This window comes from Eulemur rufifrons, chromosome 21, assembly GCF_041146395.1.
Source record: "Eulemur rufifrons isolate Redbay chromosome 21, OSU_ERuf_1, whole genome shotgun sequence".
Taxonomy (NCBI): Eukaryota; Metazoa; Chordata; class Mammalia; order Primates; family Lemuridae; genus Eulemur; species Eulemur rufifrons.
Genome location: NC_091003.1, coordinates 22,027,393 through 22,049,637, shown reverse-complemented (window position 1 = coordinate 22,049,637; position 22,245 = coordinate 22,027,393). Strand labels below are relative to the sequence as shown.

The 22,245-nt window shown below is 58.1% G+C and overlaps 1 protein-coding gene across 1 annotated transcript in view; it reads right to left on the bottom strand.

Moving 5' to 3' along the window:
* Window positions 1–11,785: 11,785 nt before the first annotated feature.
* RSPH14 (radial spoke head 14 homolog) overlaps window positions 11,786–22,245 on the bottom strand; it is a 70,101-nt gene continuing 59,641 nt past the window's right edge. Inside the window, exons 4-6 of the mRNA XM_069497460.1 lie at window positions 15,653–15,878; window positions 13,668–13,804; window positions 11,786–12,027 (exon numbers count right to left, since the gene is read on the bottom strand). Of these exons, the coding sequence (XP_069353561.1) occupies window positions 11,786–12,027; window positions 13,668–13,804; window positions 15,653–15,878 (605 nt within the window). The remainder of the gene's footprint in view (window positions 12,028–13,667; window positions 13,805–15,652; window positions 15,879–22,245) is intronic.

Here is a 22,245-nt window from a genome sequence, read left to right as displayed (position 1 = left end):
CTGGCTGTGGGATGTCTCCCAGCATCTGTCTGAAGCCCCAGGCCATTGTTTTTCATGACATATAATTTAAATTCTTTCTGCAAGCCAGGCATCCCCAAAGCAGGGGCAGTCATAAAGCTCTGCTTTAGTTCTTTTAAAGATATTTTGACAGTCTGTGGTCCAGACCAGTGGCTCCATGTGTGTTCCTCTAAGGGCCCCATACAAGGGCTTTGCTATTAGTCCAAAGTTTGGGATCCAGATGCGACAGAACCCTGCCATTCCTAGGAAGCTGCACAGTTGTCACGGGTTCCCTTGCTAACTTGGAATCCCTGATAAGTAACCTGCTGTTTGCAAATCTGTCCAGCTGCAGGTCCCACAGGTCCTCTGCTACGCCCTCCCCAGACAGGGCAGGAGAGCCTTTTGAAACCCTGAGGCAACACAGTCCAGCAGCTCCATGAAGCCACCCTAGTCCCAGGATCCTGCCATTCAAATGCAACTGAGTGTCATTCATAGTCACTTGTAAATACCATTAATGGCACGTAGATCCTGCACAAATCTATACTCACTGCTACGGGGAATTTAAATTCTTTCTGCATGTCCTGGGTCCCGTCGCCCATACGGCCTTACTCACTTTTTGGTAGCTTTCTTCTTACAAATGCTACAACAGTGTGCAGGTCTGCTGAGGTCCAAACTTCAAAGCAAACTGCTCCACAGTGGCAGCCTCCTCCCGTACGCTTCCCCAGGCCCTGGTATTCATCCAGCAGGAGCTTGGCGGTGCCCTCAGAGGTCGGCTTCTGCCACTTCTGGAATAGCTGCCAGTGCTCCCGCTGCTTGCCTAGGTCAGCCAGATTTGGCAGCGGAGGCAGCGGCAGGAGCAGCTCCAGCTCTGGCAGTGGCTCTCCAGGCTCTGCCTCCCAGGCCTGCATCGATGAGTTCCTCAGCTGCCACTTGCCAAAGGCTGCCTCACCGCTGCCTGGCCTCCCCCAGCCCCTGCCTGGCTCCCAGAGCGCCATGTGCAATTGGTACCAGGGCCCAAGGCAGTAGCCAGTGGGGAGGCCTCAGGCCGCTTCTGCGCACATAGCTTGGCGGTGGTGGCACTCCTGTGCCAATTAAAAGGCCCGCTAATCAAGTCCCCACTGTCAGTTGTACCTGGGGCTCCTGTGGGGACATTTGGATTGGAGCCACTAGTGAGGCATGGAGCCCTGGGCCCCCTGCTTTGTCATCTGAGTCCTGAACTCAGAGAACCATTTGCTCTCCTGGAGGTTTCTTGTTACCTGGAGCCCTTTGCAATTTGGGGCAATATTCTTTCCGGTGTTCGTCCTTTTTACAAAAAGTACTTCAACCTGGGGTGACTTTTTCCGCCCTTTGCTTTGGACTGTCTCAGAGGACCCTCCACCCAGCTAACAGAACACACGTAGGTTTCAGTTCTGTTCTTCCTGAGCGTTGTATATTTCAAAGGTAACATCAGGAAACTGTGAGGGATTCCTGCCAATTGTCCCTTCCACACACTGCAGCTTCCTGTGTATCTGGAGCACTCTGCCCTGTAAAAGTCATGTTGTCATGCACGTGTTTTCGGGGCCCCCGGATCCACATCTGTATATTTCCAATATGCCTGATAGATGCATTCCAGAAATTCAGAGGGCTCTTTCGTTAGCTTTTTGTTGTAATTGTTGGACCTTGTTTAAACTCTTCTGTCTAGGCACTCCCTTCCAGGGGCCTGCCAGAATACACTTCCAGTAATGATTTATTCTTGTACCATCTGTATCTGCATTAGGGTCCTAATTTGTGTCAGTCCAGTGACACTCTGCCTGCTGTCCCTGTGCATTCAAACCCCCTGTTTGATATTGCCATAGTGGAAATTGCCCTGCCTCGGCTATGGGTGGCCTCTGGCCAAACTGAGTTCCCTGGCAGGTCTTAGAGGAGAGATCATTCTCACTTCGAGTCATGACCTAGTGGGTGTGGGCCTGAAGAATCGGTCCCAGTTGCGCCCAGCCCGGTCCCTCTCATGGTGCTAAGATAGCAGCAGCAGCAGGGGGCGGTGGCAGTGGCAGTGGCCCCTGCTATGGCTCTGCACAGGGCCACTTCCCAGGCCAGCTGTGGGGCAGCAGGTCCCCAGAAGTGCAGGCTCGAGCATGGGCGAGACTGTGGTCCCTTCCCCAGCAGGTGGGAAGCTGGTGGTGGGGAGGAGGTAAAGGGCTCATGTGATCCAACCTGGTTAATTCCTCCCCAATTTTATCACCCAGATTTTCAGCCTCTGTTTTTATGCAATTGCATGAAAGATTGTACACATGGGATCTTGTCCCATTTATCTGACCTTTGACAAAATAATTACAGTTGTAAGATAGCATAATAATTTAAGGTACCATTCAACGGCCACCTCTCCCCACACTCCAGCACATACATCGGATTACAATAACACCATTCCCTTTTAGACATAGACTTATAGCTACAAATTGGCCATTCAGCCAAGATTGTCCCCAAGGGGCTTTCAGATGGAATAGAATGGAGCCTCCCATGTTGGCAAACAACGAACACAGCATGACAAGTAGACAATACAGGGAATTCCCAATGCAAACACCCTCAAATGCCAAGTCCTTACCAGACAAATGGGAACCTCACAAACAAGAACCAACATCTCCTAATCCAAAGGGGAATGAATTCCCCAGGTTCCCTAGTTCCACTCGACTGTGACTTCCACCCCCAAATGGCACCTCGGAACAAATGGCCGGCCACAGGGCTGGAAGGTTTTTAAAAACCTCCCCCAAATGTCATGACACTTCCAAAATCCATTTCCTTTTCCTTAAAAAGTTCAGGTTGGTTGGAGTTGCATCTAATTCGGGGAGAAAGAGACGGGAGTTCCCCAGAGTTAAACAGGCTCCAGCAGCTGCTGGGCGTTTCCTTGCTCTGTCACCCCAGCGAGACGCTGCTCCTACTAGTGAAGACCCATGGCTTGACCCAGGCTGCTCCCTGCTTCTTCCAGCCACAGCAGCAGTCACGGGCGCCGTTCCACCAGGGTGCCGAGGGCCCACCCAGGGATGCCAAATTCTGTTACCGAAAGTTCAGTACTTGTCTCTGCAGCCAAATGAAGAACGAGGACAAGTGGCTTGAAGAGAAGGAAAGAGAAGTTTATTAATTTGCCAGCAAATGAGGAGGTTGGCAGACTCTCACCTGAAAAAGAAAAAAAAAAAAACACCAATTGTCCTATCTATAAGCAGAAATACAGAGCTTTTAAAGGGAGTTTTCAGCTTCCGGCTATGGTTGTTCAACTGTAGCATCTCCGGTGCAGACAATCTAGTGACTTCTGCCCAGACAATTCCGTTGAGCCATCTCCTGTGGTGCCAAGAACAAAGGACACTCCCCCGCGCCTCTGATCACTGGCCTCAGGCAGGAATGCAGGTTTAAAATCCCCAAAACAGTGAGGGGCGGGGAGAGAACTTGTAACAGGTTTTGCCGTGTCTCAGGCCCTTGCTTCTGTTGCAGTTACAGGGAGCCACCATGCGCCAGTAACAAAGCAAGACCCTGTCTCACAAACGATAACAATTTTCTAAAAAAGCGACAACTATTAACGGGGTTATCTTACTCCCCAAAGTTTCCGTATGTGTTTTTAGGAAGAGAGGAAAAATTACAGACCAGAAGGGAAAGGGAGTGGCCCCTCCCGGTCTGCAATGGCCCCGCTGACCTGTGTCCCTGGGCCAGGTTCAGGCTGGGCGAGTCAGTGCTCGGCCCGGACATCCAGTGGAGGCCTCTGGGCTGGAAGCAGCTGTGGGGCTGCCCTGCCCGTCCAGGTCACAGGCTCCCCCTGACCACCAGCAGAAGTAGGCCCTGCGTGATGGGGGGCTCCTCCCACCCTGAGGGGGTGCATGCTCCTGGACCCTCGGATCGAGGAGCCCTGAGCTCATTGCCTCCAGCCCCTTACCTCACAGGTGACAGACCCTGAGACCAGGCAACTTGTTTCACCCTTTGCCAAGGTCACACAACCACACGGTGACAGAGCCAGTACTAAAGTCCAGAGGTCCCTATTCCTACACTTTCCCATCCCGTGTTCTTCCTGTCGTTTGTTGGAGTCTAACAGCTCGATCTCTTCTCGGTCCTTGGAGATCCTGGTGCCCAGCTGCAGGCCACGGTACTGTGTGGCTCCCCTGGCAGGGTCCTGAGTAGCGACATTCCTCTCCCGCTCTCCCTCCTCAGCTGCACCGGCTGTGTTGGAGTTTACGCAACAGCCAAGAGGAAAGGGTAGACCTGGATGAAGAGCTGCAGATGAACAGACTCCCCAGGCCCAAGTCACAGTCAGGTGAGAGGGGAGACCCAGAGCCCCGGGCAGGGGTCTTGTGCGGCCTGCTCTGTGCTGCTGCCCCGCGATCTGCACCCCCAGAAATGTGCTTCCAGGCAGAGGCCCCGTCTTTCACTTTTCCGGAGATGTGTTTAGGGCACGTGGAGGTGCCAATGCCCATGGTGCATCCATGGGTGAGGGCTGGGTGTGGGAGGGGGCAGCACTTGCCCTGGCGGGCCGAGAGCTGCGTGGAGCGGGCAGAGGAGAGGTGTGGGACTGAGGCAGGGGGCACCCCAGGCCACGAGGAGGAGCCGGAGGAGGGGCAGGGAATCAGAAGCGTTTGATGTCACAAAAGCGAGCATTTCGGGCAGGGATGGCTGCACAGTCAGGCTCGTGCTGAGGCGAGGAAAGGCAGGGCCTGAGGACTGGCTGGGTTTGGCCACGCAGAGACCGTGCTGGGGTGCGCTGCTGGGAAGGGAGCACTGGCGGCCACAGAGGGCTCCTCACGAGGGGCGTGGGACGCGGTCTGTGAGAACCTGCCTGTCTCCGGGGGGTGTGGGTCGGGAAACAGCCCCACCTAGGAGGGCGCCAGGGGGAAGCGGGTCTGCGGAAGAAGTAGGTTTCGGTCCCAGCAAGAAGGAAGAGAATGTTCCAGGAACAGGCTGATGCCCTGGGACATCCAGGGGGCCAGGAGGAAGGGTTTCAGCAGACAGAGTCAGAAAAGGGGTGTTCAGGGCCACGGGGGAGGGTGACCTGAGCTGCTTTCGGCCCTGACGCACACGGGGATAAAGGGTGTAATGAGATTAGCCCCGAGGCTGAGGGGACAGTGCGGGGAGGCTGAGTCTGGGGGAAGGAGGGGAAGGAGGGAGGGGCCTGGCTGGGAGCAGGCAGGGTCCTGGGCCCCTCTGCACTCCTGCCAGGGAAACTCAGGTCCCAGAGAGGCCTGGGGCTGCCTCCCGACACCAGCAGGAGGTGCACACCTGGCCAGGGTGGGCTCCATAGGCTTCTGTGGGACAGGGCAGTGGCCTCTCCTGGGCATGGGACCCCACGCCCCTGGAGGGTGCAGGGCTGCAGCCCCCCGGATGCCTGCCTTGGTTCTTCTCCTCTCGGGGGGTATAAGCTGGCTCGCTGGGTACCCACAGTGTGCCAGGCCCTGCCACAGTCTCACCCACGCGTGAGAGGCACAGTCACTGTCCCCATTTTAGAGCCAGGGAAGCTGAGCCACTGAGCAGTGAAGCGACTCACCCTGGGCCCCGTAGCCGGTGCGTGGCAGAGCCAGGATTTGAACACGGGCAGTCTGACTCCCAAGTGTGGGCACGGAGCCACTGGGCTGTCCCACTGCCTTGTCTGGCCTTTGCTGTTTGCGGTGACAGTTGTACCTTTGGGCTGCGATTGAATGTCCAGTTGCCTCTTCCATACTGGCTCCAACGCCTCTCCAGCAGCAGCCTCTCAGGTCCCGGAAGCTGCGTGAGGGCGTGACAATGTGGGTGTGTGAGGACGCGAGCGAGGGTGTGGTGCTCAGGGCTTCTCAGCGCCAGCGCCGGCTGTCTGTGTCCCTGGCCCTCCCCTCGTAACGGAGGCTCCTCCGTGCCTGGCTGCTGAGTTCCGTCATCCCTGATGCCTCCTCAGCCTTGGCTGCGGGGACGGGAGCCCAGGAGACGCGGGCGTGGATGCGTCCAAGGGGATGAGACACAGAAGACGTCACAGCACACGCTGCCGGGAGCCTGCTCCGACAGAACGGTTGTCTTGACATCCAGGAGGGAACCATTCCCAGGAGGAGCTCCAGGGTCACATTCCAGGCGGTGGCTGTGCTGGAGCTGACCGTGGTGCTGACCAGAGCCTGAGCAGGCCCCAAGGGGCAGGGACACCAGAGTAGTGTTCAAGCCTCAGAGTTCAGCGTTGTCATTAGTTTGGCCTGGAGACATGAGCGGCACCTTCCTGCCATTCCTGCACTGCCTTCTGGACCACACCAGGGCTGTGCCTTCGCGGGCCCAGGGACAAGTAGTGAGACCGGTAGCTGCCTGGAAAAGACACTCCCCAAGAGGTCACCAAAGAGAGTGGTGCCCTAGACCCATAGAGACAGAGAGGTGGGCAGTGCCACAGCACACCAGGAACACCCCAGGAAGGGCTGTGCTTCAGTGATGCCACCTCTGGCACCCAGTCGAGGTGATCTGGGCACAGCTGAGGCAGCCCCATGCCACCCCCAAGACACTCCCCACGCCCCTCATCCCACTCCGACACTGTTGTGTCTTTGAGGATGGTTGGAGGCATTCCACAGCCAGGGGCTGAGGACAGGACTCCCTTCCCAGAAGGGACTCTCCACAAGGGCTGCCCTCCCCAACGTGCCCTCTGACCTTGCCTATTCCCTCTGTTCCAGATGTATTCAAGGAGGCCCAGGGCTGCCCCAGGATGTTCTGGGACCTGTTCTGTGGCCTAGAGCCACATATGGGCCCCAAAGTGGCCCCAGCGAAGACATCCAAGGAGACAGTGGAGCACGGTGACACGTCGGAAGGCACAGAGGGGCTGGCCCCAGGAAGGTCCACCAAGAAGACAGAAAGTAGAGAATGGGGTGACACGTCGGAGAAGCCCTTCTGGAGGCACTTTGTCAACATCAACGCTGTCATCCTGATGGTGCTCGTGATCCTCGGCCACGTCTACTACTCCTAAAGCAGCTCGGCCTGGGTGTGCCCAGAGGGCGGCGGAGCTGCGCCCGCCCAGACTCCCTCCTCGTTAAGGGCAACAAGCGCTTCCTGCGGGGAGACCCGCGGGTCTGGGGCCGAGGATCACGCTCATGAAAACGCTCCCTTGGTGTCCTGCACCAAGCGCCACCAGCTGCAGGACAGCACGCCAAGCGGGACGGGGCGAAGTCCATTCGCAATTACAGAGACTATGCAAATGGGAACATCTGTTCCTTTATGAAATGAGTCATTTTCTCCAAATGGCTCTACTGCATAAACACTGACTTTCACTTTAAATTTAATTTTGTCTTTTCATCTCTAGATATATTTGGGATTTTGCTTGTGTTTACTTCACTGTCACCATTTCTTTCCCGCAGCCGACCTCCGTTGCTTTGTTCTCTCCGTACCCTCAGAGGGGCAGCCCTGCTGGCCAAGACGTCGCGCGAGCCCCGTCCCGGGGGTCTCGCTGATGACCACAGGCCACGCACAGCAGTGGCTCGCTCGGGGACGGACGCTTCCGCCCCTGCCTGGACCAGGGGTGGGGCCTGAGCCAGGCTCTGCTGGAAGAGAACAGTGCTCAGCACTGTCAGGGCAGGTTCTGGCGCACCACACCCTGGAGGGCAGACGGAGAGGAAACTCCCGCCCGCAGAGCTCTCCCCAGCCCTGCTCCTATGCTATCCTGCTGCTATGGGGCCGTTCTCGGGAGCTGGGCCCATAGGGTCGATCCCGTTAGCTGTCAACATAGGCCACTCCTGGGCTGTGTTTCTGTAGAGGCCGCCTAAACCTCTTCTTCCTCTTCCTTCTTTCTAGACCAAAAATAAAGGATTTGTGTCTTTAGGGAAAATCTTTCAAGTGCCTTGAAGTGATTGCATCACAAGAATCCTTCTCTGAAGGTACAGTCAGTCGTATGACCAGCCCTCATCCCTTCTTTAATCCTTCAGCTGACAGTTCTGAGTTCCCGCTAGGTGCCAGCCTCTGTGTGGAGCTCCAAGGACGTAGCTGTGAACAGAGCACTTGGGGGCTGGTCTCTGGCGTGTCTACAGGGGAAAACAAACAATCGCAGCGCTGGCCAGTATGTCGTGTGGCCTGCTGTTTTCAGGCCCAGGGTAAATGCATTATCACAGTCAAGCCACAAAACCACCCTGTGGAAGGATGAGAATTAACCACATTTCACAGGGAAGAGACTGAGGCTCAGCAAGGGAACCTGGCAACGGGGCGGACACAAGGCCTGCAGCGCCCTGCCTGACACCCAGGCCACATGCTGGCCCACAATGCAGTGTGGCCACTGAGCAGTGCCCAGCAGGGAGCCCCACCTGGCCCCGGGTCAGGTAAGGAGAAGATCAGTTGCCTGGATACCAGAAGGGACACATAAGACACGAGGCAAGAGTGCAAGGCATGTTTGAGGATGTTTAGACATAGCATGTGCATGGAGAACAGCAGGAGGGGGAGGGCAAGGGCCTTGTGTGCTTTGGGAGGCCTACGTCCCTGGGTGCTTAGGCAGGGAAGTGGCTACTGCTGGGACGATGAAAAGGAAGCAGGAACAGCCACCAGGAGCCTGTTAGGGCACGCAGGCAAGTGAGTGGCAAAGAGAAGGGGAACTTTGGAGAGAGGTGACTCTCTGGCTTGAGCATGTGGACAAAGACACTAATTTGAGAGAGAGGTCACACTGGAGAAAGAACAAGTATGAGGAAAAGATGAGCTTATTTCTGACATACAGAGGTTGAGCTGCGTGAAAATGCTTATTGCCATCTTGACAATATTGTTTTCTAATCCATGAACATGGGATGTCTTTCCTGTATATTTAGGTCTTCTTTAATGTCTTTCAACACTGTTTTGTTTTCAGTGCACAAATCTTACACCCTTTCATTAAATTTATTCCTAAGTATTTTATTCTTTTTTATGCTATTATAAATGAAATTGTTTTCTCAATTTCATTTTTGGATGGTTCATTGCTAATGTATGGAAATACAATTAATTTTTTTGTATATTGATCTTGTATCTGGCAATGATGCTGAATCTGTTTATTGGTTCTAAGAGTTTTTAAATGTATTTCCTTGGGATTTTTTTTTATACAAGTTCATGTGATCTGTGAACAGAGACAGTTTACTTCTTTCTTTACAATCTGGATGCCTTTCTTTTTCTTGCCTAACTTCCTTAACTAGAACCTCCAGTAATATGCTGAGTAGAAGTGACAAGAGTAGACATCCTTATCTTGTTCCTGATATTGGGGAAAGCAGTTTTTCACCACTGAATATGATGTCAGCTGAGTTTTTGAAGATGTTATTTATCATGTTGAGGAAGCTCGACTCTATTCCTAGTTTGCTGAGAGTTTGCTTTTGTTATTTTATTTGTTTTGTTTTTATTTTTTTGAGACAGGGTCTCACTTTGTCACTTGGGCTAGAGTGTAGTGGCATCATCATAGCTCACAGCAACCTCAAACTCCTGGCCTCAAGCGATCCTCCTACCTCAGCCTCCCACAGGGTTAGGATTACAGGCTTGAGCCATCAGGCCCAGCCTGTTTTTCTTTTAATCATGAATGCGGTACTTAGTTTTGTGGAATGCTTTTTCTGCATCTATTAAGATGATCATGTGGTTTTTTTGTCCTTTATTCTATGGATATGTTGTATTATATATATATATACATATATATATATATTTTTTTTTTCTTTTTTGAGACAGAGTCTCATTCTGCTGCCCTGAGTTGAGTGCTGTGGTGTCAGCCTAGCTCACAGCAACTTCAAACTGAGCTTAAGCGATCCTCTTGCCTCAGCTCCCAAGTAGCTGGGGCTACAAGTGCACGCCACACCACCTGGCTAATTTTTCTATTTTTAGGAGAAACAGGGTCTTGCTCTTGCTCAGGCTGGCCTCGAAATCTTGAGCTTAAGTGATGCCCCTGCGTCGGCGTCCCAGAGTGCTAGGGTTACAGGCACGAGCCACTGTGCCCAGCCTGTTGTATTATGTTGTTTGATTTTCGTACGCCAAACCAACTGTGCATTCCTGGGGTAAACCCTAGTTGGTCATGGTGTACAGTGTTTTGAATATGTGGCTGGATTTGGGTTGCTAATATTTGTTGAGTTTTTGTCTCTATAATCCTAAAGAATATTGGTCTGTAGTTTTCTTTTCTTGTGATGTCTTTGTCTGGTTTTGGTACTAGGGTGGTATTACCCTCATAGAATGGGTTGGAAATGTTCTCTCTTCTTCTATTTTTTGGAACAGTTTGTGAAGGTTTGGTGTTAATTCTTGCCTGGAGACATCTAAGGGTAGATGTCAAGTTGGATATAAGGATCCAGAACTCAAGAGAGAGGCTGGGGCTGGAGACCCAGATTTGGGGGCAAGAGGGCAGAGGGCAGGCCCAGCTAAGAAGGGAGCCTGGTGGAGGAGGTCTCCAGCCAGGTAGCTGAGATCGTTTGGGGAACTTGGAAGAAGAAAAGGCCAGGACAGAACTATAAGAAACACCAACACCCCTGGGCATGCAGAGACAGAGGGCTCTACAGGATCCCAGGCCCCAGGGCCTTGGCAGCAGGGAGGGTGACCATGGCTGGAGCCTGGGGTAGAGGTGGGGCTGGCCTGCTCTGTGCTGAGGCAGGACTGGGACATGAGCAAGTGGAGCTCCCTGAGGACCTCCTTTCCTGAAGGAGAAAAGGTTTCCTCTCAAGGGGCCTTATTTTGAGGAAGGGATTGAACCTGAAACCCCAGCTGGGCCCAGCAGCCAGTCCGTTCCAGAACAAAAGGGCCTAGCTGGGCTAAGCCCTTCATTCCAGGGATACAAACTTCTGTCTCTTCCCAGAAAGTGAGGGCCCCTGGGGCTTACTGAGAGGATGGCAAGAAGAGGCTCGCTTTGGGATTCTGGTTTCGCTGATAATGTTTATTCTGGGCGGAGCGGGCATCCCACAGGAAACAGGACTGCTGGGTACGGATGTGAACAAGGGGAACCCCGTCTGAGACAGGGAGGCTCAGAAAGCCCCTGGGAAAGATTAAGGCCCCAGCTCAGCCCCAGACGGAAGGGCCCGGCCCCCAAGCTGAGCTCTCGAGGCTCCTGCAGCTCCTCCGACCAACGCCAGAACCGCTCCTCCCCCAAATTGGGGAACTTGCTGGGCCAGGCAGGGATGGGTGGGGGGAGATTAAGGGGCTCTCCAGGTCATTCCCCAGCCTCATCTCCATGCCCCAGGCCCCCTGCAGCCTGGCTGCTCCCCGCCCGTCCTCTCGGCCCAGCTCTGTCTCCTTCCCCAAGCTCTCCAGCCCCCTTAGCCAGCTTCGCTGCAGGGGACAAGAGGCAGCGGAGGCACAGGTGGAAGGCTCCCCAGAGGGCTGTCCCAGGTCCGGGCAGGCCCCCAAGTGTGTTCAGCCAACTTCCTGGCTTTGGAGAGGAACACAGCTGTCTGGGGGAAGATCTTCGTGAGGACACCAGAACTTGTCCCTGTCTGGAGCACTCGGCCCTGAGGGAGCCCCTCACCTCCCTTCCTCACCCAGGCTGAGAGGGCCGTGCCCAGCCACACCCCAACAGCCTGGTCACTCAAGTGTCCGAAGCTCAGGTGGTACCTGGCCCAGCTGTGTCCCTTCCTTCCCCCAACCGAAGGCCCTGGAGGGCTCAGCCCTGCTCTCTACCTTCTGAGGGGGACCCTTGGCCCCAGCAGACAGTGGAACTTGGAGGCCACCTCCCACCTGTCCCCCACTCTGGGTTTGGCCTGTGGTGCCCAGGACCCAGTCCTTCTGGGCCTGGCATTTCCAGTTTGGCAAGAGAAAGAGCGGAGACGTGACCGTGCTCCAGGAACATAAAGTGCCATTCGGACCCAAGATAAAGAGATTCAGCCTTTTATTCAGGATGGAGGTGGCCTAGCAGGTCTCCCCCGTGAGCGGCTCAGGGTTTCCACTCAATGACTTTGATGGCGATCTCGGCGGCCCGCCGCGTGCTGGCCTCGATGGCTTCCCCTTGGAGGGCACGGAAGTTGTGCACGTGGGACTGCAGGGCTTTGCGGCCCTCCGGGGCCTCGGCCAGCATGGTGAGGGCCTTGGTGGCATTCAGGCGCACCTTGTTGAAGGGCGAGCGCAGCAGGTCCAGGAGCGGGTGGATGGCTTCTGCTTCCAGGGCCGCATACTTCCCTGCAGGTCACCAGCACAGGGCGTCCCCAACAGCCCGAGGGGGCCTCTTCCCACCTCTCTCACCCCACCCTCCCCCGGCCTCCCACCTCTGCCTTCGCTGCCTCAAGGGGAGGCGCCACCCTGGCCCCCTGTCCTCCCCACCCCCACCTCTCCCACGCCCTTTGCCGAGTCCAGCCTAGGCCAGGCCCCCTCATCTCCTGCCCTTCCAGCCCCCAGCTGGCTTCTCCCCATACGCCCTTGTTCCTGTTCCAAAACCCAGTCCTCACAGGCAACACGAATGATCTTTTCAAATTGTAAATCTGACAGTTCGTTTATGTGGTATTTCTTGAGCACCTACTCTGCACCAGGCGCGCACACATGCACGCGCACGCGCACGCGCACAAGCGCATGCGCACTGCCCCTTCCCGCCGTCCTCACCGGCCCCACCCTCCCGCAGTGCTCATCAAACTCAGCCTCAGCCCTGCCCTGTTGACTCCCGCTGTCCTTGGGGTCGATCCCACACCCCTTCCGGAGGAGGCGCAGCCTGTCCTGTGCCCAGCCAGGCCGTGCCCCTCCTCCACCTGGCTCCTCACTCTGCCTCTCCCAAGGCTGAGCCCCTGGGTCCCCACAGTCCAGCACAAGGCCTGGCACGTGGCATGGGCTCAGGGACCTTGGCTGGAGTGCCAGCTCAGCAGGAAGTAGCCTCACATCCCTGGGTGCCAGAGTCCTGTGTCTCTGGCCCTTGGCCAGGCCCCTAGCGAGCCCCCAACCCCCCAGCTGCTCTGGCAGGAAGCCGGGGCGGGGTGAGGAGAACACTGGGCCACAGCTGCCCCGAGGCAAACACGCAGGGGGAGCCCCTGCCACACACAGTGAGCTCCCTGACTGCGCAATCAAAAGGGGCCTGTGGACTCTGAGAAGACCCCAACCTGTCCCCCCCTTGTGCCTCAGACTCCCACCACTAGGGTCCAGTGGAGAGTGGCCAGGAGGACCTGTCTTTGGGAGGCTCCTTGCAGCACACTGATTGCAAATCTGAGCCCATACGGTCCTCCACGGACCGCAAAGGAAACAGGGCATGGGCTGGGGGTGCATGTGGGCCAGGGGGGAGGTCAGACAGCTTTTCCAGGGCCCCGGGGTGGCGCGCCCCAGGCTGCCAGACGTGGAAACCAGGGTTGGGTGACTTCACAGGGAAGCCTGACTGGCTGGGAGTTTTGAGGTTGGGGGCTCGGTGGGGGGGATTTGCCCCCTTCCCCAGTTGGGGAGTCACTATGATCAAGAAACACCATGGAGTCAAGCGCTCCAGGGCTTGCTTAGAGCTCAGGATAACAGAGTCATAGATGGCAAGCTAATCGATCCCAGAATCACCGCTCAGCAGGGGCCTGGGTGGGAGGCGGGAATTCCAGGCCCAGGGAACAGCCTGGTGCGAAGGCCCTGAGGTCCTAATGAGAGTCACCGGTGAGGGGGCACAGGTGGCCCACTGTGCCCAGGAAGAAGAGCAAAGGCTGAGCCTCGGACCAACCCTTGAAAGGACTTCGGTGACAGGCCAGCAGGAGGATTTGGGCAGAGCACGGGGAGCCGGGGAGCACTACCCGGCCCCTGGGCACCGGAAGGCTGAGTTTTGGAAAGTTCACTGAGGCTGCCAGCACGCTCCTGCCCCGCCTCACCTTCCGTGGTCACGGTGGCGTACATCAGGGCCCCGGCGGCGTTGGCCTGCACCTCGTCCACGTCGTCTTTCAGCAGATGCACCAGGAGGGGGATGACGTCATACTGCCACACCTGGTTCTTGCCCTGCAAGGGGATGCTGCAGCAGAGAAGGGACAGTCGGGACCTCTGCTTGGGAGTAGGAGGGGGCAAGGCCCAGGAATGCCCCCAAAAGGAAAGGGCTTGTGTTGGGACTACCCCTGGTGGTCCGGGATGGCCCGGGTGCCCAGGAGCTCTGGTGTGAGCTCCAGGGGTGCCGGAGCCCCACCCTAAGCCATCACGAGAAAAAGAAATGAGACATGTTCTCCCTGGTCCCAAAATTAGGAAGAGCAGGACCCAGGGGTGCAAGCCACAGGGAGACCTGTGTGACTCCACCCAAGAGTCCACCCAGGCTGCTCCAAACCGCAGCAGGCTGCCGGCGCTGGGCAACTCAGGTGGAGGCTGAGACAAGATGACCTTGGCTCACTTCTCATTCTGACACTGTACGAAGCTGTGGACTCCCCAAGAGTTTCCCAACTTAGGAGGGCCAACACTGTACCCCAAAAGAGAAGGGCTCCCTGGGCCAGGAAACACTGTCCATGGGCCCCATGGGAAAGTCACAGGGCAGGACAGACCCCTGTGTTGCTTACTTAGTTTTATTTTTTATTTTTTAGAGATGGAGTCTTGCTCTGTTGCCCAGGCTGGAGTGCAGTGGTGCAATCATAACTCACTGCAGCCTCGAACTCCTGGGCTCAAGTGATCTTCCTGCCTTGGCCTCCCGTGTCACTGGGACCGCATCCTACACCATCACGCCCAGCTCTACTCAGTTAGCTGAATCAACCTTTCCCAAACATAGCCACCCAGAGAACCCACGTTTTTCCAGCACTCTTAATAACACCTCAAAGACACAGGTGTTCCATAGGAATACAGTTTGGGAAATGGGGTTGGCCAGCCACTCACTGGGACACTGTGAGGCTGTTGAGCTTTCAGCGCTGTGGGCCTGAAAGATGCAGAGTCCTGGGCCCCCTCTGCAGGGGTTCCTGGATTCATTCATACAGCAAGTAGTGGGCCAGAGCCGCCCACTGAGAACCTTTGGTCTACAGCAGCAAACAGAGCAAAGCCTGTTCTTGGGAGGTCACATTAGAGGTGACACAAAAAATAGTAGGGACAGTTGATCAGTACACGGCAGGAGGGAGGGGGAAGGCTGCAGTTTTCTCTCCTGGAAAGCCTCTGTCCTGGTCCTGCTGTCCTGATGGGGCTGGCTGGGGCCTGGGAATCTGCATTTAACGGGCCTCCCAGGGGCTGCACTTGCAGAAATACTGGCCAGGCCTCCAGTGAGAACCCCGGATGGAAGGTAGCCAGGACCTAGGGCCCTCACTAAGGGACATAGCTAAGGTGGGGACTCGGGTTGGTGACCAGCTCGTGCTTGGGATGAGGGGCCAACGTGGGAACGCACACCAGCCCTCACCCCAGCCCTGCAGCTTGCGCTGCCTCAGTTTCCAGGCCAGGATGTAGATTGTGCTCCGATGTACCTCAGGCAAGTGACAAGACTCCCTGCCTCAGTTTCCTCACCTGTAAAGAGAGACATCACCTTTCTTGGGGGTTGTCTAAATGGGACATTTGCAGACAACAGCTGGCACATAGGAAGCACTTAGTGACCAGTGGGCACCACCGTCACTACCAGTGTTCCTCTGCGCTTGCCTTCCTCGTGGAGGCGGGTGACCAACCGCCTGGTTTCGTCCAGGCTAGGGGGCTTCCCGGGATCCAAGACACCCTCAGGCCAGTGGGACAGGGGTCACCCTAGTGCAGACCCGTCTTCTGTGCCAGCTCCCCCCTTCCCCAGGGGAGCAGCAGGTGAGAGGAAGCAGGCCTCGGTGGGCGCCCTGGAGCCCTGGGCCAAGTGGCAGCTCAGCTGCCTTCTCCGAGCCCAAGGGTGCGGCCGAAGGGCTGGGCCCAGGCCAGGCCTCACCTGATGGCCATGAGCGTGCAGGCAGCCTTGGCCCGGATGCTGTCATTGCCACTGAGGAGCTGCTGCTTTAGAAAGGGCACCACGCGGCTGCCCAGGGCCTCCGTGGCGTCCTCCTGCAGGCAGGACGCCAGCGTGTCCAGAATGAGCTCCTGGACGGCCATCTGCTCCTTCTGCAGATTCCACACCAGCGAGGGAATCAGGCCGCTGTTGACGATGCCTTGGGCCCCTGCGGGACAGAAAAGGCACCGAGGGTGGGCCGGCCGCCCCCACCCTGCTGGTTGGCCTGCAGGGCTGGGCCTAGGAGAGCCCGCAGGTTAACTCCCCAGGGGCCCAGGCACACGAGGGGACCCTCCTCTCTTCCCTCCCCGCCCCAGAGCAGTGGAGCCAGTCGAGCCCCGCCCCAACCTGAAATGTCTCAAAGCTGCTGGAGCCCCCAGATTGGCCTGGCCGGCCCTTGAGAAGAACTTGGAATCATCCGAGACAGAAGACCTAGAGTGTAGCCAGTGTCTTATATACCAAAAAGGGCTGCGTCCCCAACTAAAGGTGACAGGAGCCCATAGGGTCTGGCCAAGGGGTCTGTCTGGAAGGGACCGGGTGCCCCATGGGAAGCGGGGCTTCCCTCGCACAGCTGGGGTGCAGGTGCTGGGAGAGGCACAACGAAGCGGGCCTCCCCACACACAGGGTCCACTCGCCCCTCCAGCTGCCCCTCCCGCCTGAGAATGTCCGCACGTGGCTGCCCAGAAGGGAACCCAGAACCCCGTCACAGGCAGCATCCTAAGGGGCCCAGATGTCGGCCCGAGTCGCCAAGATGAGCACAGGGAACGTGCCAGAGCTCCAGGGAGGGCAGCCCCTCCCCACACACAGCCCCTCACTACTGCCCTGCAGCCCAGCCACCCACTGCAAAGCCATCCGTAGCCCCCCAGGGAGGTGGCCACCAGCAAACACCTCTCTCTTCCTCCTGCCGAAGCTAAACCCTCTAATTTACTCTAGAGAGACAAATAAACAGGTTAATTAGCCTAAAGGTCTCTGAGTGCCAATTAGCACCAGGGATTTCCTCTTTGAAGACATCACCCCAGTCTTCCTCCCTCACTCCCTGAGGACATCAAATGGCAGGTGCTGGGGGTGAGGGCGGTGAGGGTGGAGACGCAGGGCAGGGTGTCCAGTGGCTCCTACCTGGCCCCCAACCATGTCCCCTAATGTCCAGCAGCTCCCAGTGCCCCGACCAGCTTGTCCCTGGGGTGCCAGGGTGCAGCAGCTAGCTCTGCCCGCTTTGTTCTCAGGGCTCTCATGACACCGGACAAGCAGTTTCCTGTTGCTTCGGGTGTGTTGGACACAGACTTCCAAAACAGCCCAGTTTGGCTCCCAGGTCTATCGCGTCCCAGCTCTATGGCTGGTTTCCTCATCACTGAAGCCAGCCTACCTGGCGGGGGGCTGTACGCCACCAGCGGGCGTGGGGGTGGGAGCTTCCTGTGCTACAGATTTCCACATCCACGTAAGGGACTGTCACTGTGTGCCCGGAACATCTGGGCAGGGTGGCAAGAGGTGTCTGCGTCCCACCGACACTGAGTCCCAGCCGCCAGCAAGCGCTTGCTGGGGTCAGGGGAGGAGGAGCAGGACACAGTCCAAGCCCTGCGAGCCTGTCAGTGGTCCCCCGGCCGCCTCTCTTGGTGGCCTGATCCTTTCTCCCCCTCCACCCTCCCCTTTGGCCGGGCCACTGCCAGGCCGCACAGCTGGCCTCCTGCTCCCACCCTGCTCCCCCTCAGGTACAGCCATGATCGCCATGGCCCTTCCCCAGCTCACAGTGGAGAGGTGACAATTTACCTTTCGAGAAGGATTTTTGTTGGCAGATGGGGGTACAAGGTTCTGGGCTGGGGACCACCTGAACAAAGGCCTAGGTGTGAGGAAGTTGTGAATCATCAAACTGGGGCCTCATTTGCACCTGGATTTGAGCTTTCTGGGAAATCTCAGGGACAAGTGTCTTTGCTGGGGCTACCGGAAGCTGCTTCCCGAGTTGGGACGGGCACAGGCTGGGGGAAGGATAGAGGAAGCGAGCTGAGGTCACAAAAGTCAGAACATCAGAGGTGGTTACTTCCACTGTCCCCCCTCTCCCTTCATGAGGAAACTGAGGCCCAGAAAGGTCACTCAAATGCCAAAGGTCACACAGCAGATGGGGGAAAAGTCAGGCAGGGTTCTCAGCTCCTCCAGTTTTGTTTCTCAGGCATTTGGCCCTCTGCTCCTAGAAATGCTCAGCACTGGGACCCGGGTTCATTTTGAGACAGAGGGAGAAGATTAAAAATAAAACGCGTGCCGGGTGTGCCTTTCTGCTCGTTCACTTTGCTTCTTTTCAGCTAAAAGAAGAGTCTCGGGCCTGGCTATTTATAACTAACCCAGATCTGCGATGGCTTGTTCCAGTGGGGGTGGGGCACACGGACCCCAAGGGAAAGAGCTAGAGAAAGCAAGGGAAAGACCCCAAGGGAAAGAGCCCACTCAGCTGGGCAGGAGCCTGAGAGGCAGTGAGGGCTGGGGTGCAGGACAGGTGGGTGCAGAAAAGAGCCAGCCAGGGTGGGGTGGCACCCGAGCAGGCCAGGGCCTGGGCTTCGGGAGGTTCAGACACAAGTGAGACATCCCCACACGTCCCTCAGCAAGTGGGAAGACCAGTGGAAGAGTCAGCTGGGGACAGGTCGTTTCAGAACAGGTTGGCATGTGTGTGTGTAGACAAGGAATTCCAGAGTCCTGGCACTCTGGAAGTGCACTATGGGGAGGCCCAGGGAAGCGGCCCTCATGGAGTGGAGGAGTCCAGACTGGCAGGGGGTCAAAGGTGTGTGTCTGGGGGGACCCCTGATCTGGCCTGGCGGGTATGTAGGGGCCAGGATGGGTCACTAGTTGATGACCCAGAAGGAGCCACTGGGATTGAGAGGTCATGACACCCACAGCTAGAGCCACCTGCAGTTGAGGTTTGATCATTTTTGGGGGGACACCACCTCCAGGGGCCACTCCTCAGCCAGCTGTCCCTGCTGAGCTGGGGAGGTGCCAGATAGGCTCGGTCACCAGGGCCCCCTTCCTCTGGCTGCTGCGGAGCCCCAACTGCCATCTCTCTGTCAATGAGGACTCAGGATAGAGCGCCAGCCCCCGGGTTCTGCTCTCAGTCACACCGCTTCCTTCCCTAGGGACTGTGTGACTCCGTTTGGCTCCCTGGGCCCACCATGCCTCAGGTGACCCACCTGTCAAGCTTGAGCCTTGTGCAGCCTCGGTCCCTAGACTCCTGGCACACTGATGCCCACCGTGGCTGCCTCCCCCTGGGGATGCTTCTCTGTCCTTTCCTTGCTCAGCCTCAAAGCAGCCATGACACCACTGATCAATCACATCTTCCCTCCTGAGATGCTCTCTTCCCTCCACTCTGCTTCCCGACCACCTCTCCAACTGCTCCTCCACTTTGTTGGCGAGTGCCGTCCCTTCCTCCGGCAGCTCCTCTCATGGGCACCCTGATCACGCCCAGCCACTGTCTCCTGACACGCTGGGTCTCCCCGTGGTCCCATGGCCACAGCAGGCCCTACCCTGGACTCAGCCTCATGGACTGACTCTCTGCTCTTTCTCATTGTCTCTGGACTGCCTAGTTGATACTTTTGTTATTTGATTATACCCAGTAGGACAACTCACATTGTCTGTAGGACCATGCCTACTGCAAATAAATACGAGGGAAAAAAGGCTTCATCGTAAAAGGCATCTTAAAATTCTCTAGTGGTTCTTAGGCCAACATCCCCAATACCACTGTTCCCAGTACCCTTGAAGCTTGCTGGCCCCGGCCACGCTGGTCTTCCCGGGGTTCTCCCAAGCCTCATGCTCCTTCATGCCCAGCGTGATCCCCGCCTCAGAACACAGTTCCCTCCCACCCCACATCACTGGCCACCTCCACTCCTGCTGTGGCCTCATCTCTTCCTTCAGAAAGCAGTGCTCCCCTGCTACATGCCCCCAGAGCATATTGGGTCTCCTCCAGTAGTGTCACATGACTGTAATGGCCGATTATTATCCTGCTTTCTGCCCCTGTCCTGTAACCCGGAGGGTCTGCCAGCTCACGGAGCTGGGCTGCAACTGCCACACCACTGACCTCTGCCAATGGTCAGTCCCAGTGCTTCTGCTTAATGAACAGGGTCACCCATGTGATTTGACCACCAAGGTGTAAAGTGGTAAGGAAGATGTTAGCTGGGAGGCATCTGCATTTTACCAGGGATGCTGTAGGTTGCAATACGCACAGACAGGCTTTGAAATTGAAAGCAGAATGTCGCAGCCTGCCCTGCGGTACATTGAGCTGAGGGTCTGATGCTTGCTGTGAGATTCCCAAAGGCACCAACAGGGGCCTGGCCTTAAGTGAACTGGCTCGTCCCATTTCTCTGGGCCAGGGGCCAGCTCCTGGGCCCTTCACCCTCCCTTCCCTTCCCAGGCAACCTTTCCTGGGTCAGGGCTGCCGGGGACTCCAAAGAGCCTCTACACGCTGGGGGCAGAGCAGCAGAGATGACTGATGCCCCTCCCATCGCTGCACAAATCTCACCGTTGTAAATCTGTAGGGTTTGCATAGCCTTTCACACGTTCTAGCGTTCTGTTGCGACAATCCAGGAGGCAGGTGCCACTAGCCCCACTTTGCAAACGGAAAGACTGGGAGAGGTCAGCAGGTTGCCCAAGGACGCAGAGCTCAGAAGGGGCCCAGCTGGGTTCGGCCCTCGGTGAGAAGATAAGCAGGGACAAGCTGAGGTGGAGGGGCCAGGGCCATCGCTGCTCTCAAGCCCGGTCCGCCTGGCTTGCCAGACGCGGGCCCAATGGGTTGGTGTCCGGGCCTCGGCGCAGCGTAGCCCAGGGGATGCCGGCGCGGTTAGCGCGTGCAGGACTGCGGCGCAGGCAGAGCTGCGGCCCCGCCCCCCTGTCCGTTCCCATTGGGCCGCTGGCGCGTCCGTCAGCTGCCTGTGCCCAATGGGCAGCGAGCCGGCGCTCGTGGTGGGGCGGCGGCGCCTGGCGCGTGGTGCCCAGCGGGCGCGCGGCACCCCCCCACCCCCGCCCGCGGTTGGCCTGGCAACGCGCTGCGCTCGCGGCTCCGCCCCCTGCCGGCGGCCGCTCGGCGCGGGGCGGGCGGACCCGCGGGCGGGCGGCGGGCGGCGGGCGGCGCGGGAGGGCGGGCGGAGCGAGCCAGGCCGGCCGGAGCGTGTGCGCCGCCCGCGGTCCGGTCACGTCCCCGCGCGGGGGCTGCCGCCCGCGTCGTGCGGAACGAGGGCGCCGCGGCCCCGCGCTCGCCTCGCCGCCCCGCCCCGCCCTGAGCAGCTCGGCGGACGCCCGGCGCCGCGGCCCGGAGGTGAGTGAGCGGACCCGTGGCCGGGGCGCGCGCGGCTGCGCCTTGGGGGTCGGGGGCGCGGCCGGGCGTCCGCCCCACCCTCACCTGGGACCCCTCCGGGGCCTTTGTACCGGGCGAGGGGCGCAGCGGCGCGGCGTCCGGGATGCCCGGCCGGGGCGGAGGGCGGCGAGGGTGCGGATGCCTGCGAGGGGCAGGGGCGGCCTCGGGCCCGCCGGGGCTGCGGGAGGGTGACGCCGCCGGGCCGAGGAGCCCGCGGGAGGGGCAGCTGCGGGCCCGGGAGGGTGTGCAGGGGGTGCGGGGATGTCGCGCGGGGCCGCCGGGCGCCCCCGAGCAGCGGCTGGTGCGGAGCCCAGGCCGGGCCAGGCGACCTGAGGAGCGGCGCTGAGGCGAGCTCTCCCTCGGGGAACCGGGGGGCGGCGGGGACCCCGGGCTGCCGAACCCCCGACACGTTGCCTTGGCGGAGACGGAGGGGAGGGCCCCGGAGGCCTGGACCCCGCGACAGACAGCTCGCAGTTTTCGGTCATTGCTCTTGCAGCGAGCAGGTTCCTTGGAGGCATTTAGAGCAAAAGATGAGTATCGACCCGCTGTGATTGTAATACGTTCCCGGCTCAATATTTTTTCCCTTAAAAGGAGGTGGGGGTGTTTGGGGGAGGGGTGTGAGGGCCTCAAGGCTGGGCTCGGTATCCTGCGGCGATCCGAGAGGACTCTGCATTTAGGGCGGTGCTGAGCCTTTCTGGGAGATGATGGCAGGAGTCGGCCTAGGCCGAGAATTGGGGCTCCTGTTTCTGAGAGAAGAGGATGGAAAGGCGGTGCCAGGCGAGACAGGGTTCCCTGGAGTCGGCGGCTCAGGGTGGAGGGACCGCCTGGGAGACAAGGTTTGTCTGGCTTAGGGAGGCAACTGAGCCCCTGCCCGGCTCCTTTCTGCCCAAGTGATTTCCCTGCCCTAGGGATTGAGCTGTCTGGAGAAGGTTCCTTGGCCAAATTCAATTAAGCAAATATTTACTGAGCACTTGTTCCCCCAGGGCCTGGCGCTTGGGTGGACACGGTGGGAGTGGACTGGGCCTGCCCTCCCAGGACTGACTCACCGCCACCCAGATAGTCCCGCATGAGTGTGGGTGCAGGGGCCTTGGGGAGAGGCGCTGGGACTGGGGATCAGGCAATGTGGGCAACGTGACATTTGAACTAGAGCTTGAAGGACATGGGCACAGTTGGGGTGGCACTGCGGGCAGAGGAGAGAGAGTGAATGGAGGCACAG